This window comes from Onychomys torridus, chromosome 10 (assembly GCF_903995425.1).
Source record: "Onychomys torridus chromosome 10, mOncTor1.1, whole genome shotgun sequence".
Taxonomy (NCBI): Eukaryota; Metazoa; Chordata; class Mammalia; order Rodentia; family Cricetidae; genus Onychomys; species Onychomys torridus.
The window spans coordinates 19,096,277-19,114,571 of record NC_050452.1 but is presented as its reverse complement, the minus strand read 5'-3'; the positions used below and the strand labels follow the sequence as shown (position 1 = coordinate 19,114,571).

The 18,295-nt window shown below is 37.4% G+C and overlaps 2 protein-coding genes across 3 annotated transcripts in view; one reads left to right on the top strand and one right to left on the bottom strand.

Moving 5' to 3' along the window:
- Positions 1–4,261, top strand: part of Vwc2 (von Willebrand factor C domain containing 2) — a 171,113-nt gene extending 166,852 nt beyond the window's left edge. Inside the window, exon 5 of one of the 2 annotated variants that reach the window (XR_004946053.1) lies at positions 2,012–4,261. The gene's annotated coding sequence lies outside the window, so the exon portion shown is untranslated. Of the gene's footprint in view, positions 1–341; positions 1,127–2,011 lie in introns of those variants that run through there. The other variant, XR_004946054.1, reaches the window with a different exon arrangement.
- A 9,281-nt stretch (positions 4,262–13,542) lies between these two features.
- Positions 13,543–18,295, bottom strand: part of LOC118591823 (zona pellucida binding protein) — a 136,989-nt gene continuing 132,236 nt past the window's right edge. The window contains exon 8 of the mRNA XM_036200229.1: positions 13,543–14,196. Coding sequence (XP_036056122.1) covers positions 14,102–14,196 — 95 coding nt within the window. The 3' untranslated portion in view covers positions 13,543–14,101. The remainder of the gene's footprint in view (positions 14,197–18,295) is intronic.

Sequence of the window (18,295 nt, the reverse complement as noted above, 5' to 3'; positions counted from 1 at the left end):
CTGGGATGTACCTCAATGATAATTTGAATAATAGACATAAATCAACATAAACTGAATTGCTTCACATATAGAACACTCCAGTTCAATCTACTGTAGTATTCAAAAAGAAGTTAGTATCATAGCGAAGAGTTAATTTTATGCGCTTCCCTCTTATTTATTCCTAAATCCCTTTCATTCACATTATGAGGCATTCACTTCCTTCAAGTATCATCTACTAAATGTTAGGTTTGGTTTACTGAATCGCATACAGTCCACTCCACCTGTGTATTGAACAGTGGTGGGAAGCTCCCACTGTTGTTTGCTGCCCTGTTTTTGTTTTGTTTCGTTTGTTTGTTTTTCAGATTTCTAGCACATTTCACACACTCAGGATACAGACCACAACCTCCCACTCATCAAATCCCTCACTGCTGTAATGGCTGAGGACGGATGTGACAATCAATTGCCAGTTCTGATCAAAGTCAGGACCAACTGCTTTGATATAAAAGTTCCAGCACCGAAGAAAGCTTCTAATGAAAACATGATGATACTCACAATAAATGCAATCAAGTTTACAGCTTTGGTATTTCCTTGTTGATACCATTTTTTTTAAATAAAAATTTCCTATCCTAGACTTTGTTTTAGGATTTTGATTATTTCTGCATCTCTTCATGTTTCTGTGTACTATGACTGAGTACTGCAGTTGGCTTCTGTGGACCTGTTATTAAATCGTGATCTGAACTGTACACATAGAAATACAGTAGCTCCAAGTGTACTGGAAAAGGTCTAAAACCAATGGCTGTTGATATTTTACCACAGTGTCAGACTTCACTCTCATTTGTAAAGTGTTTACTGTTTCTGCTTTATCACAAAAAAAGTAGGGAAAAAAAACCTAATTTAAATGCCTAATTGTTAGCTGAATCAACTCCATCACTTCTAAGTGATACTGACAATCAGGGTAAGAATATTCTCTCTAAGATTCAGTAACATGAACACTTCAATGACAATGTGCTCTTAGTGCTGGGCCTGGTGACAGTTTATGATACATGAAATGCATACCTGGGATTCTATAACAAGGACATAAAAGCCATAATACAGACACAGTGATAGAAAATACAATCAATGAATAAACCTGAAGTCATTTATTAAATTATTGTTGTGGTCTGTTAACTAAAAATAATTCTAAATATATCCCACTTTAGTTAGAATTCAATTTTCAGGAAGTAGAAACATTTCCCAATTTTATTAATATTTAAAAATATTTTATTTGCTCACTAACATTTACTATTTTTCTTCAATTTCTGGAATTTACATTTCAATTTGTTTCTAGATACATTTATGAAAATGTTCATTTCCCTATTCTCTATCATTTTACATTCTAAACTAAATGCAATTCTATTTTTATTTGTCAATAGGGTTATTCATTATCTTATTTATACTCCTAATATCACAAAAGTAGCTAGCACCATCTCCACTCAGGACATTCAGAAAGTTGAGAAGATGCCTAATGATTCAATGTAGTGAATGAAATGGGCAAGAATTCAAGTTTGCTTGATGCCAGAACCCATGACACAAAGTCTTGTCATTCATATTTAGACAAATTACCTCTAGAAATGAGACACCATATCCAAACTGTTCTTTCACCTTCCCCCAAGAATCATAGGGCACAGACAGCACCATGCTCTCCTAATTCAGCTGTGCAGTCCTGAAACCTGACACTTCCCAGTTAAGAGTCATTCCCCACAAAGGTGTTAATGGCCTCATTTTCTATCTGCCACATCTTTTAATTTCTAATCAAACTATTTCTAAATGTCTTGTTAAAATAGGTTTTCAAACATTAGATTTTTATGGTTTTTGTGTTGTACTGAGCTTATAAAATATGGCCAAATTTTATAACCCTTTCTGGAATGGTGACTTATTTTTCCTGCCGTGGCAAGATAGCTGACATAGACCATGTAAAGGATGGAAGATTTGTTTTAGTGTATGACTTTACATGTTTTCTTTCATGGTTTCTTCACTTCATGTGGCTCAACAGACATCATGATCATGGAAGGTGGTTGGGAAATTTGTCACCTCCTGGCAGTGGAAAGCAAAGAAAGGAAGTGACTAGAAATGAAGTGTGATGGCCACAGGCATGCCTCCAGGAATCTACTGCTTCCTTCAAGCCTCTCAAAGTTGCCATTGGCTTCCAAAACACTTCTGTGAAACATTCAACACATAAGATAAGCTTGCATCAAGAAGTAATCAACATGTGAGCCCATGGAGGACACTCCATATTCTAATCTTAATGAACCAGTATTAGCATTTTAGAGCTAGTGAAGGAAACTATCACTTATTAGCTGTCAATCTGTGGCAAATACTACATTTTCAAACTTTAAATTCTAGCATCTGCTATTATCACTTCTGCTGTGGGGAAATATCACACTGTGCAAGTCTCAGTGCTATCTCTGAGGTCAGATCCATCTGAAAGCCCAGAAAACCCACTTTCCTCATGAGTCACAGTCAAGGATGGAAAGGATAGTACAGCTTCCATGCAGCTTCCCCCTGGGAAGCAGCTGCTAGCCTTAGTCAGTCTTTCATTTCCTTCCACATGCTCTTTGGGCTCTAAATCCAGCTCAGGCCAGGGTGCATAAGCAGTGTATAATCTTTGGCTCCTTAGACCACTTACTCCAGCATACTCCCTAAAGGCCTTAAATCAATGAAAATAAGTATCATGCCACATGTTATCTTAACTTTTGCATTCAAGTCAGTACCTTACATCAGTATCATTTAAAAACAATGCTTTAGCTACCTTTTTACATACAGTAGGTAGTGGTAAAATTGGGAAGTTAACATTATATAGTAGCAATGGCTTATGAAAATTAAGTGCCTATTTAATATGTCTTGATTGCTTTGTTTTTACTCAATCCTATGAAACTTTAGATTAATATAAACTCATTGCAAAGGCAGCCTGTCCATGTTACACATTGACAGGTTTGTAATTTTAAGTCTGTTAGTCATCAAACAAAAACAACAATTAAAATTCTTCCCAAACAAAATAATGACAGTGATTGTGGAGATAACTTGACTGGGATGGACCCTCCAGTACCAGAGTCCATGTCCATCAGCCATGCCCACAAGTCTTTTTTATTTCTGGCCCAGGAATGTAAACCTGCTTACAATAAGTATGGCTTCAATAAAAGTAGTTGATAGAAAAATACTATTTTTATGTATCTTTTTGTAGGCTATATGTTAACTATAGCCAACTGATACATTAAAAATTCATATATATGTGTATATGACCCTTAAATAAGAACCAGAAAAGGATTTCTATTAAAGCCAAGACTGAATGTCTTTAAAATATACATAGTGGGCTTTTTTGTACACTAAAGAATATAAGTACAATTGAAAGGACAAATCACATTATAAAGAGGAAAACAAGTGGTTACTTTGGGAGAATGGAGATATTAAAACTTAGAGCAGTACAGATAATAAGTGGTGTGTTAAAATCCTTTAAACTATTGGCAAGAATCATTTGTGAAATTCAAAAATATTAATACATACTGAGCCCCTTTGGGAAACAAACAAAAGCCTGTTTGGTGGCATGGGGTCAGGACTAAGCCAACAGACTAGAATTAGAAGGTGTCACGAGGTTTTCTCATGCTTGGCCTTGGTCTTACTGCACATTTACAGAATCAGTGCCTCTAGAAACAAGGCCGAGTCACTGTTATAGCATCTGGACATGAAGAGTCTTCATAATGTTTGTTGTCTCCATGACTGGGTGTCTTGAGTCTAGTCTATCACTCAGCTTACCTAGTGCACATTACCTACCTCTTTGTAATTCAGTGTTCATCTGCAAAATGGGATGACAGCACCAGCTCCTGAGAGGATTAAATGAATATTTCAAACATAGAATGGTATAGATGGCATTTATAAAGCACAAGTTATATATTAGCATTCATTAGCTTGATGAGTGAAACATATGAAGAGACTGAGATTTAAAGGTTTTAGAGATTCTAATTCAATAAAAGTGAGTATGACTTACATAATATCCTATTTTTTATCCATTTATATGTTGTGTCTGCCTGAAAAATGTTTTTGTATTACCATAACTTTACATGGAGCTAAATTTATACCATCAGGCCTACTTTGTATATGTTGTTGGATGAGTACATATGTGAGAAACCGATTTACAAAATAAATTATTTATCATTATGCATTTTGCACTTCTAGGTAGAGTCACCTCTAAAATGTTTCTTAGTCTGTTAACACACTTTAAGTGAGGTCAATAAAAAGTACTATTAAAATACCCCAAATGCCTCAAATATCATTAATGTATATCAAGTATTTAAATATAGTCCTCTATATTGCCTCAAACACACATTATAGTTTTATTTAGTATTTAAATAAATTATTGACAACAATTTACAGTGAAGTAGATCTACAGTATCAACATGTCTGATGATACTGACTGTAATGAAGTGTTTTTACTTTGTCATTTCTAAAAGAAAATGTGGTGAACATTAAACAATATGTCCAGAAGTCTGCACTAAGAGTAGATCTCTAAATCTCACATGATTTTGTTTCATCATATTCCTACTATGGCTTTTTGACAACATATGTTGAACACTTTTCAAACATAAGTGAGAAAAGTCTGGTGTGATGTGTCTGCCTGTACTCCCAGTACTCAGAAGGTGGAAGAAGGAGAATCAGGAGTTCAAGGCCAACCATGGCTATATAGAGAGTTTGAGGCCAGTCTGGACTACAAGTGACTTGATAGATTATAGATATAGATATACAGAAATGATATAGATAAATGCTTTTTTTCAAAATGAAGAACTTCACATACCTTGAAAGATTAAGTAACTTAGAGTAATCATTCTGCAGAGGGGCACTAATCTATAAAGAATCAACATTTCTTGAAGTAAGTGGAAAATTCAAAGCACAGAGGGAAAAGTTATGAGACCAAGAGACCGGAATGTGAAGCCTGATATTCTCTGCATTTTTGCCCTAAGTATATTTCATGCTTGGAGTTATATGCTGGGAGGCCAAAGAACACATTTTGATATTTCATGGGATAAAAGTGTGGTCAAAGTACAGAAAAGATGAGTCTTCAACAACCTCCCCATATTTCAATCCATGGCTCCACGCATGAGTTGCATGGTGCACAAGTAAACTGAAGCTCAGACAGGCCTCCCCTCAACATCTACATCTGAGTCTCTGGATTACCCATGGAAATATCATTACAGAATGGGTGGGTCACAGTGGCCTCAAGGTGGTTATGGCCTCGTAATCTTTTCTTTAAAGAGCTAGCATTATCTCTGATCTGAACTTGACTTCATATGTTTTTGAAGCACATCTCACATGCTATCAAAGCTAAAAGGGTGCACTGGGTTATAAGTCAATATGCACGAAGAAGCAGAAATAAGGAGCAATGGGAAGAGAGCCACAGGACATGATCTCCTTAAATAATCAGACCTGGAATACAAAATAAATATGTTGTATTCAAAGGCTACAGGACAATGCTGTAAATTTCAGCAGTAGATTAGAAAGATAAACCACCTAACAAAATTTAAAATAATCTAGTAAGAATTTTGAAAAATGACTAAAATTAATGATTCCATTGAAAGGATTTGACAGGCTATTATTCAGAGCTTAACAGAATGGTGAATCTGAAGACAAGCCAAAGGCAAAATAGCCCAGGCAACATATGAGTGTCATGCATGTGGTGAATACAGGAATCGGAAAAGCAGGGGCAGAAGCAGACAATAACACCTGACAGTCTTTTAAAGTAGGTGAACAACCATCTACTGAAGAACTCCCAAGGAGCAGCCTTGCAATGAACCAGAAAAAGTGAGTTGAAAATGCTCAACATTTCCAGAAGAAACATCTACAAAAATGAAATACTGATGTCAGCAGCTCATATCAAAAGAAGCCATGGAATTCTGAAGGCAACTAAGCATCTGCAGCACATTGAAGGAAAAGGCAGGTGACGTAGAATGGGACATTCAGACAGGTGAGAGTAGCTTAAAATTAATATTGGTTGGTAAGAAAGTCTTAGTAGTCATCTCCATTTACCTCTTCCATATGTCTAGTCTTTTTATGTATGGTGGTTCTGTGTATTTTAAAGAAAATTGTTTTCTTTTTTTACTTGACGGATGTGGGTGTTTTGCATGCATGTTTGTCTCTGCACCATGTTGTAATTGCTGCTCTCAGATGTCAGAGGAGGCCATCAGATGCCCAGAGACTGGAGTTACAGATGGTTGTGAGCTACCAGGTGGGTGCTACGAATTGAACCCAGGTCCTGCAAAAGCAACAAGTGCTGAGCAATGACCTCTGGGCAACCTTTCAAGCCCTAATTATTTCCCTTTAAAATTTTTTTCTTATTTATTTCTGTGAGGTGCACTACAGATGTGCGAAGGTGAGATGACAGCTTGTAGGAGTCAGTTCTTGCTTCTGTCATGTGGTCCCCTGGACTGAACTTGGGTCATTAGACCTGGCAATAGGCACCTTTAGCCACTAAGCCATCTTGCCAGATGTACTATTTTCTTTTTAAACAGGACCACATTTATCATTTTGTTAGAATTTGTTTCTTCTACTGTCACTACAAATGCTTTCTTCTGAAAAAAATTATCTTTGGGATTGCTTTTAGTCAATTTCTACTATGGTGAAGTCTTCAAGTTTTCATTTGAAGCATCTTTATATCAATTTCTTCTTTTTAAAAAATGAGTATATCAAATGATAAAGAATAAATCACCATTGGATGTTTATAAGACACTTAAGTGCTACATAGGATACTTTCTCTTTTTTTTTTTGGGTGGGGGGGGGTTGAGACAGGGTTTCTCTGTGTAGTTTTGGTGCCTGTCCTGGATCTCTTTCTGTTGATCAGGCTGGACTTGAACTCACAGAGATCCGCCTGGCTCTGCTTCCCAAGTACTGGGATTAAAGGCGTGTGCCACCACTGCCCAGCTGACACTTTCATATCTAACTGATGCAACAATTAGGAGAAAAAAATAACCATAATTTATAAAGGCCTGAGATACATGAATCTGACTTAATGAACATGTTAAGTCTTCATGAAAAATCATATAATGCTAATGCTTCAGAGCACATGTGGATAATTTACAAGCAATGAATTGACACTGAGTCACAAGAAAGGCTCATTATAAAGAACTGACAGCACACAGATTATAAACCTTGATGACAGTCTGACTATACTGTAACTCAACAAGAACAAAAGTCAACAAATGTTGAAAATTAAGACACAATTCCAGATACCTCATAAGAAGGTGTCAAAATAAGTTATAAATCTTCTGTACCTGCTCAACAACAAAAAGGAAGAGAAATAGAGAAGACACTGGCATTAGAGTATACAGACAGAAGGAATATGGGAGCACTACATAATGGGAGATTTCTTCTTCCAGGATAGAATGGGATTCGCTTCCCATACTTTTCTTGACTATTAAAATTTCTCGACTTGGCACAACAAAGAAAGGTGGAAAGATGGTGCCATGTTAAGACTTGAAACCCAAGGACACTATTAATAGTTCCTGGGTTTCCCTTGTGCCTTTCAGATGATAAGTCAGCCATCAGGCTCAGGGATAACAAGATGAATCAAAGGACAGGAAGAGGATGACCTGATGACAGGGAAGCCAAGCAGCTTTGTGATAGTCTATGGAGTGGACCAATGATCCTACACATATAGAAGCACTAAACAAGCCCTGGGCTAGTCCAGCACTGTAAGAGGCAGCAGCATTGTTGTCATAACGTCAAGGGTAGAGGTGAGGCTGCAAGAGCCAACACTGAAGACCACAGAGCTTCTAAGGAACACATAGAGGGTAACTGGATGAGAATTATCTGTCTATGTTCCCTCATGGACTGGAGAGGGTCATTTTCTTCATTACTGTAGACACTGAACAGTTTCCTGTGTTCCAATAAATAATACCCTACCAATGTTCATGCAACAAATGCTAATTAAACTCAGTGGCATGAAAATAGGAGTATTACGTAACGAAAAGAAGGGGTGCAATAGAAAGTCTGAAGAGAATAAGAGAGGGTAATGTAGGCTGTGTATGATCAAAATGCATTATATACATATGTGAAATTATCCAAGAGTGAACTATTTTTAAGTATGTGCATCCCGGAGAGGGAAGAACATGAGCAAGTTTAAAGTTTTAGACAAGGTGGGAAGAAAGCTTCTTTAATTATTAAGTACATTCATACCCTTAAAGAGAAACACGTCACTAGAAAGACTTAAAAAAAAATATGCCCTGAAGACTCCCCCCCATACACACACACACACACACACACACACACACACACACACACACACACACACACACACATGCACGCACATGCAAGATTACCACTTACGAAAACTCAAACTCATCTGAAAAGTGGGAGTCTGCACTAGAGTTTCCCTGCTCCACAGTGGCCACTTGTGGAAGTGTTTCCCTAGACTCAGCCTCAAAAGGACACTGAGCCTGCTACAAATGTGATCCAAGAAGGCTAAGCGACACCTCAGTTTGACAGCCTAATATGGCAGGGTCATCCACATGGAACAATTCTTTAGGCACCCAAGATGCAAAAATAAAGGGGTGAGTCTTGCCTCAAGGTTTAAGAAAGCTGCAGGGAATGTATGGTAGACTTAAAATTCCCAGCAAGGAAGCCCTGGGAGGGCACTGCGTGAACCTGACAGCAAAACCTAATTTTGCAATGGAGACCCCAGCATGCTGGGGATGCTGGGACTGTGAGGTATCTGCCAAGACAAACTGTAGGCCCAGAGCAGAACTGGCTCAAGGAAGAGAATGTGTGTACTGTAGGCATCAGAGCCTGGGCTGCCTGAGACAATGGAGCCCAGATGATGCCATCATAAGCCTCAGATGACAACTATAGAGCTACAGGGTTTAGTGTCTTCCCTGTTTGTTTTGGTCTTCCTTTGGTCTGGCCTTTCCTTGATACTGCTCTATTACTCCATTTTGAAATACAAATATTTAATATGTGCCACTGTCTGTTGGAAGTAAGGTTTTATAATAATACAGTTCATAGCAAAGAGACTTTCTGAGTCTCAAAGGATACTACAGACTTCTGAAAAGTGTTTGAATCATTAAATACAGCGGAAACTTTTAAGACTGACTTTAGTGGCTAAAGATAAAGTGTTACCATTTAAAGTGATGGGTTGGGTATCAAACTGGCAAGGGTGGAGTTGTGATGGTTAATATTCATTGTCCACTGGACTAGATTTAGAATTACCATGGAATGCTTCTGTGAGTTTTCTTTGAGGGTATTTCAAGAAAGACTTAAATGGATGAAGAAAAGACTCACCTTGAATGTAGGTGGTACCATCTCTTGGGTACCTGTTCATCATCATTTCATTCCTCTTTGCTTTCTGGCTGCAGAAGCGATGTAACCCAGTTGCCTCATACTTCTGAAAACCAAATTTCTCCCACTAGGATAAATGTATCCTCAAACAGTGAGCCTAAACAGACCCTTTCTTAATTTCCTTTTATCAAAATCAAAAGTTCTGTCACAGCATTGAGAAAAATAACTAATACGAGTTATAGACAAAACAATCTATTCAATGTCTTTTGATCTTAGACAATGATCCAGGTGAACTATAGCCTACTGTGAACATTATATATTGTCTGTTGAACACAACTATTCATTCAGTGATATATTAAAATGTAGTGGCTACATTCAATGTAGATTATGTTTGCCAGGCATGTGAAAGGGCTAATGAAATGACTGAATTAACCTCATCCTCAAGTTTTGGAACAGTTTCAACATTCTACATGCTATTTTAAACATGTCTGCAGCATGGGGAGAAGACAAAAGCAAAGTGAGGGCGAAGTTATACCCAAGGTTTCAAGGAAGTTTTCTACAGAAACTGGCAGTAGTATTCACTGCTCTCAAGAAGGGCATGTGGATGGTAGAAGAAATGGACACAAATTATAGAAGATTCACAACAACTGAGTTATGACAAGATACTGTAACAAAAAATTTCTACCTGACATCTTCCTGAAGACCAGTATGTCTATGACACTGTCGACAAGCACCAATGTCTCAAGCCTTGTTCTGAGAGAAACTAATTAGTGTTACTACAGCACTTCAATTGCATGATCACTAGTTTTATTTTGGTGAAGTATACTTAGCACACACATTAATGGAATTAACTGAATATATTAATTCCCAGCTTCCCTAACAGTGTCAGTCGGTCCAAATAATGTAAAAGTCTTACAGAAAGCATTCAGTTTATTCTCTTATTGGGATGGAAGACAAACTAAGTGCCTGGAGACCCAACCCTGGAAGGACATAAGCTATGCTGGAGATGAAGGAGCAGAGGCCCTTCAAGTGATGGAGGTCAGGATACACCATCTAAGAGAGAGAAGTCAAGGCTCTGGGTAATGTGCAGGAGTGTGGAGCTGACGCTAGTCTTTATTACTTACATGCTGTGTAAAATTCCAGGCAGGTTATTAAATTATTTTGGCTTTCTCAGATTCTAGGAATTAATTGTGATTAAAAGAGAGAGGCAAATTAAATAAGCACTCAGTAAACAACACAATCAGCCACAGTAGCAGCATGATCATGAGGAGATCTCAACCTCACTAATACTCAGAAATGAAAATCTGGGGAACTGTTCTCATCTATCAAATTAAACATTCTTAAGAATGGCATCAGAGAGAATGCAGTAAAATATTTACTCTTTCCATGGTGTCACTGTAATTTGGGGAATTGTCCAGAAGATTAGAAATATCTAAGCCTACCAGTTTCTGCATATTTGGTACAAAGGAGATAAAAATCCTACAGAAGGCTCAGAAAGAAGGTAACTATAGTGACACATACAACTGAAAATCTAGAAGCAACAGAAATAGCCCACACCTAGAATGCTTAACCATTTCATCTTAGTTTTGCTGAAATAAGTGAAATACTATAGCCATTAGTTCTACATGAACTTGGTAAATCAAATAGCTTGGAAAAATGCATAATAGTAAGAGAAATGTTCCATAAGGGTAAAAAAGCTAACATTACCGATAGCTGAGTTCTAAAACTCTTTGTTAACTTCCTCTTCTGGTATTCTTTTTTACAACACCCTGATAGTTAGTACTTTATCAATGAGGATCATTTATCTGTAACAGAAAACCTAACTTGCTTATATACAATGAATGTCCTACGTCACAGAACTGTAAAGTGCAGGGCAGGCTGGGGTTCACAATTACCAAAGGCAATGATTCAGTGACATCCTTGGAGCCCCAGCTCTTATCTCTACTCTGTCCTCAGCATAAGGCTCCTCCTACTCCTGTGGCTGGTTCACCTCGTGGTATCTAGGAAAGTCTGCCTCTAGCATGAAAGCTCATGCTCTGTGTGGGCAAACCTGCTGCTCTGCTGGGAAGGGGGATGGAAGAAACCGGTGCTGGACAGATGAATAACAACATCTTCTCTCATGGTTACTCCTGCAGTTTTTCAAAGTAAGTTTATTGTTTCCAACATTATGAAAGCAATTCATATCATTGAAGAAATTTTGGGAAACAGAAGGCATAAAAAAACTCACTCATAATCCTATTACATGAGACAATCATGAGATAAACATTTTAGTGCATTTGTTTAAAACTCGAAATACAAATAATAGTAATGTAAACCAATACAGTTAAATATAAAGTTAATTTAAGTTAATTCATTCAATTTGAAAATGCAACAGTCAATTTAATGGCTCGGTGACAGTCTGTTGTGTGGAAGGAAGATAGTTTATTACTCTTTCTTGTAGGGCACTTGTGCTAATTGTATCACTGTATATAATGTGACCCTAGTACCACTGGACATACTGTTTCACCTATCTCTGATTTACTTGTGAGAATTTTCAGAAACTGAGATTACTGAACCAAACATAGGGATCTTTATTTCCACACTGCCAAATAAACATAGATTACATATTTAATGTAAATATATTGAATACAAAATGGGAATAATTACTTCCCTTTGAATGGTGGTAAAAACATCTTTAGGTGTTGGTAAAATCATCCAATCATGTAATTAAAAAGGTATTATACAGGAAGAAATTGTCTTAACGTAAACAGAACTACCAGAAACTGATTTATGACAATGCCCTTTAGAGGCAGTTTGTGGTTTGGGGCACATAGTGCCATCATTTTAAACAACAGTCAACACAACAATCTTATCTGGCACTATAACAGAAGTAACTCTTCTCATAGTTTCTGACATATTTTCATTCAGAGGCCTTTAATTGGTATTAAAAAAAACCCTAACTATATCATAAGAAGTGAGCTATGAAACTAGGGATATGCTAGTATAACTGAATGTTGAACACAAACAAGCAATGGACTAAAATAACTGGTATTATACAATAAAAATGGAAAAATGGTTCATTTCACTATGTCAAACAGGAAAAAGTAGTCATTAATGTCTCCCTTTCTCTTGCTAGTGTGCCCCCTGCTTCTCTTGCTAACGATAGCTCTCTTGACCTAACTTCTTAATTCTACCTTGTTCTGACACAACATTAGTAAGGCTTCTTTATAAAGTCTGCCTGTATAAACTAGGAACTTAACTCTGATCAGCCTTCCATTGTGTCTACTCTAACCCCAGATCATCTGTGCCTCCAGGTTGGCATGACTCTCCAGACTTACCACCACCATTACAGCTCTACCTCTGCTTTCCAGACTGACAACTGAAAGAACATATTCAATCAATTCAAATATATACTTAAAAATTGGGATGACTTCAGGAAGTTTTAGCAAAGGAGACTTGGGTTTTAGAAGTTACAGAATGTATATGCTAATTAGAGAAAAACAACTATTTCACCCAAACTATGTAATGCTCAATATGTTACCTGCCATAGGAAAGAAGGCGTCTGAAGTATCTCTACTTGCTATAGAGAAGCAATCAGATTATGATGATGAAAACCCAGAGACAGAAAGTAACTGCTATCAGGGCTAACCAAGAACAACCACAGGCCATCTGCCTTCTGCTGTCTGTGTGAGAATTCTGAAGCTGTGCTTATCCACAGAAAAATGAAATAGGATATTTTCTAGCTGGCTTAGTCTCTACAAGCCAACAGTATAGCTCCTTATTAGCTAACCTGTTGCTCAAAGGTGCTAAAATTCCACTGTTTATTCTTTCCATTCTTGAGTCATTTGTGTTTTAAGACAGGAAATGTCAAGAGCAAAGCAGTCAATGTCTCACAGAGAAGATGCAGGAAATGTGAACCAGGTGATCACTAGGGACTTCAGAAAAGGACTCCAAAGTTACTTGTTAATTTTCCTCTATTTAAATTGTTACAAATTGGCAACTCCTTGTATTCAAATGTGGTACCCAATGTAAAAGAAGGTATTAGTGGAAGCAGCAGTGACTTCTGGCACACAGTACTCATTTGAATGGTACAGTAAATGAAACAGGATGATTGTTAATTCTTTGTCCTGGAAGTACTGTAAGGAAGACACACCATGTTAGTCTACTGAGAAAATTCTATGGTTGCTCCATTCTAAAATGTCAAGGAGGTAATGTAAAACACTTTTTGAGACAGGATCTCATGTAGTCCAGGCTGTTCTTAAACTTTGAACTCCTAATCTTCCTACCTCTGCCTCCCAAGTACTAAGATCACAGGCCTGTGCTACCAGGTCTGACTTGAAAGTCTGCAACTGATAGTTTAAGACAACACATTGACCCATAGGAAAACCCAGTTTCCCTAGGTCTAGGTCTTATGCTAACAAGTACAATGATGAGACCCAGAATATGTTTTCGAAACTGGCTCTGAGCTGTGAAAGGCCAAACTCAAATAGATACAATTCTGTAAGATTAAAGCTTTTAGAATATGATGGCCTGAACATAGGTAATACATAGTAAAGATAAAACTGGATACTTGAAATTCCTGAAAAAAGTCTTCAACATCACCCAATACAGAACATTTGCACCAGTTTTAAAATGCAGTGACACAGGAGTCATCTGGTGTCTAATGCTGCTCTAGTATTAATTAACCAAGAAAGATGATACATATAGCACTGGATTGAATGAGGACACCATATCTTTGTAAATTATGATTATTTAATTTTAGCATAGTAGTGATTTATTATAATTTAGCACTTCAAAAAATATACTTTTGTGTTTAATAAACCACTGGGTCACACAAGGCACTGGCCTATGCGCATGCCTTCGCTCCATACACCATGCTGCTATTGCACTGGAGGCAGTGAGTTCCATCCCGGGGATTGTAGGATCCAGGACTGCAGATCACTGTGAATAAAACATCAGTTCATTAGCAACATTCCCCAGGGTGCCACATAAGTTAACCTAACACTACCAAAGGGAATACTTAAAATTCCATCCTATGTATTTTACCTCAATTAAAAATACAGAACATTAGTCACATGATAGTGTATGCCTGTAATCTCAATACTTTGGAAAGATAAGGAGTTCAAGGCCATCCTGGACTGTCTGTCTTAAAACAACAACAAAATTAAGATCATGTGTGACAACTTACCAATATGGATAATATCTCAGGTGTTGAAGATAAGGTAGAAGAAATGTAATCTCAGTCACCCATTTCTTCTGTCCTTAACTCTAAAGCCAGAACCACATGCCCAAAGCTGCCAAGTTGTGCTGCTCACTGGCACTGGAACATGACTCCCTTATTCAGGTACATCTTTACCTGCTTTCTGTCTTTCACTGCCTAAGCTTTGGTTGTCCCTAAACTCACTCTGTAGACCAGGCTAGGCTCAAACTCAAAGATCTGTCAGCCTCTGCCTTCCCAGTGCTGGGATTAAAAGGCATGTCCCACCACACATCTATCTAAGCTTCTCTTTAATTCCTTTTCACAAGCTAGAAACTTAGCTGTGTGGGATCTTGCTCTGAGGTCACCACTTCCTTCACTACATTACTTCAATACATTTATCTCCTTAAACATAGGATTTAGATCCATCCCACTTCCTGGTGCTCTTTTTTTCTCCTCAAGTTGTACTTTTTGTAATTTACTCTGCTCAGCTTGTTCCTTTCATTATAAGTATGCATTAGAATTACCACTAATAATCACATGACAGAGTACATACTAGGCTGTTTCTAGATTTTATGTGCCAATGGAATTATTCTAAAACTCTTCATTTTAGCCTTAGGCAGACTCTTCAGACAAGAGCAAAAAACAGTCACTGTCTTCACCAAAATATCACAAAAATGATCTCTAGACAACATACTAAAATTCTTCTCCTCTGAAACCTCTTGAGTGAGCCCCCTATAGTTCAAATAACGCTTAGCAACACAGTCTTCTATGCTCCTACTAGTATGGCATATTAAATAATGATTAAAGCATTCCATTGTTTTCCAAACCCAAAGTATCAAAGTCTAAATTCCTCCAAACAAACACATGGTCGGCCTATCACAATACCCCAATCCCTGGTACCAATTTCTTAGTTTAGGTCTTTATTGTTGTGAAGAGACACCATGACCATGGCAACTCTTATAAAGAAAACCTTTAATTGCTTGCTTATACTTTCAGAAGTTCAGTCCATTAACCTCATGGTGGAGAGCAGAGCAGCATGCAGGTAGACATGGTTCTGGAGCTGAGAGTCCTTACATCCTTACATAGGCAGGCAACAGGAAGTCAATTGGGTGGTAACCTGAGCATATAAAACATCAAAACCTGCCTCCACAGTGACACACTTCCTTCAACAAGACCATACCCATCCCAACAAAGCCACACTTCCTAATAGTATCACTCCCTATGAGATTATGGGGGCAAATTACATCCAAACTATAACAGTATACCAAAAACTAAGGGACACAATAAAAGTGGCTGGGTGGTTCTAAGAGGCAAATTCATAGCACTAACTACTTATATCAAAATATTGGAAAGGTTTCATATTAGCAACAATAGCACATCTGAAAGCTCTTGAACAACAGAAAGAAACAATACCCCAAAAGAATGGATTGCAAGAAATACTCAAACTAGGGGCATGAAGTCTATGAAATCTATAAACAGATTTTAAAAAGTACAAAGAATCAATGAAGAGTTTGTTCTTTAAGAAAATTAGTAAGACTGACAAAACCTTAGCCAAATTAACTAAAAGACAAAGAGAAAATATTCAAATAAATAAAACTAAAAATGAAAAGAAAAACATCACAACACACACCAAAGAAATCCAGAGAATTATAAGAACATTCTTTAAAAATCTGTATTACATCAAACAGGAAAACCTAAAAGAAAAGGAAGACCTTAATATATACTACCTACCAAAGTTAAATCAAGATCAGATAAGTGATTTAAACAGATGTATAACCCCTAATGAAATAGAAGCACTAATTAAGTCTCCCAACCAAAAACTGTCTATGAATCCAGCCACAAACTTCTACCAGGCCTTAAATGAAAAGTTAATGCCAATACTCTTCAAATTATTCTGAAAAATAAAAACTGAAGAGACATTTCTTAAGTATTTATGATATCACTATTACCCTCATATTGACACAAAGGATGAACAATAAAAGAAAATTATAAGATAATATCCGTTATAATCATAGTTGCAAAAATTCTCAATAAAATATGGCAAAATGAGTCTAATAATAATACATCAAAAACTATGCACTTTTATGAAATTGACTTCATCCCAGGGATTTGGGCAAGGTTCAACATATGTAAATCAATAAATGTAATCTACCATATATACATAATGAAAAACAAAAACCTCACAGTCATCTCATTAGATGCAGAAAGGATTCTTAAGTCACTAAGTGAAATCTCTAGTGCCATGAGTAAGTTACATCTTGTTGAGTTGTTGTTCAAAGAGGTTCCATGGAAACCCCCAGACATTACAGGCTATTGCCAAGACTATTGGTTCCTCTTACATACTCATGGAAAAGCTCTGTTGCTGAAGACAGCACATATCTCTTTGAATATGGAGAAGTCAAGCTGGTGCCTGCCTAGAGCCTTTGCTCCTACTCACTAGTGTTTATGGTCCTACTCTACATGCTACATACAGTACAGGAGAAAGGCAATCATCAACCCAGCCACAAACCCTGCAACCAACAATGGTGGCCTGATAGTGAAATATTTGACCTAACAACCACTCTCTGATTGGATGTAAGGCCCACTCCATGAGAAGGAAGCCATGCCTGCTAGGTTGGCCAAAAACCTGAGACTGGATACGACACAAGCCTCAGAGAATGCCAAATACTACTGTTCTGTTAAGATAATATAGCAATAAAATGATTCTTAATGACATTCTTCTATGCCCATAGATTAATGCCTTACTCCACCATCATCAAGGAGCTTCATGTAGTAGATAGAAACTAAACACAGAAACACACAAATGGATAGTGTGTATAGAATGAGAGACTTTGGAGCACTCAGTGCTAAATGGGATGCCTTCATCAAACCCCTCCAGTCAGGGTTCAGAGAACTATGAAGAAGAGAATGCAGAAAGACCATAAGAAGAGCTAGAGGGGGTGGATGATAACAAGGACACAGTCTCTTTCAGACACAACAGTACTAAAGCACAAATGAGCTCACAGAGACTGTGCCAGTATGTACCAGGTCTGCACAGGTTCAAGAAAACTTTCATGACTTGAACTCTGCAATGATTTCTCTCATGGACATCCAAGCCACAACAACAAAAGTAGACTCACTGGACAAGTCTGTAGGTACAAAGATGAGTTTTTAAAAGACAGTTTGAAACTATGTCCATTTAACTGAATACCTTTTTAATATCAGGCCTTAAGTTCTCTTTTGTGGAGGGGGTCTTAGATCCATATAGAAAGCTGTATAGAAAGCTGTTGATTACCCTGTAACATTCATGTCACTACTAAATCAGTGTGTGTATCTTGCAGGTCAGTCATTATTCCAGTTCAGTGTTCACAACTGGGTAATACTGTTGATGGCTTTTCTCTCCCATCAGCCTACATAGTGCCATCTTGCACTATAAAAGCTAACCAACAGAAGGGCAGCTTCATTGTCAGTACCAGCGTGGATTGTCTATGTCCTGTGACTAAAGTATGTGGTGTCATCAACAAGAGGGTCTTACTATCAACTTCTTGTTCCTAACTAAGATAAATGCAAAAACCTGTATTGTTTAGGGATTTCTGGGACCTCCCTGATTAAAAACTCAAAAGGGTATAGCCTATAGCTGGCAATGAGTTTTGTTTTTTGTTTTTGTTTTTGTTTTGTTTTGTTTTGTTTTTTGGCAGCATTAACCCTCCATGCCCTACATGGAACATCTATTCCACCCCCTTTCCCTGCTAAGGCTCATGGAACACTGGTTAATAGGAGGTGAAAAGATTATAATAGAGATCAGAGAAGATTGGGACAAAGTAACATATTCTAGATACAACAGGGCAAACTGAATTCATG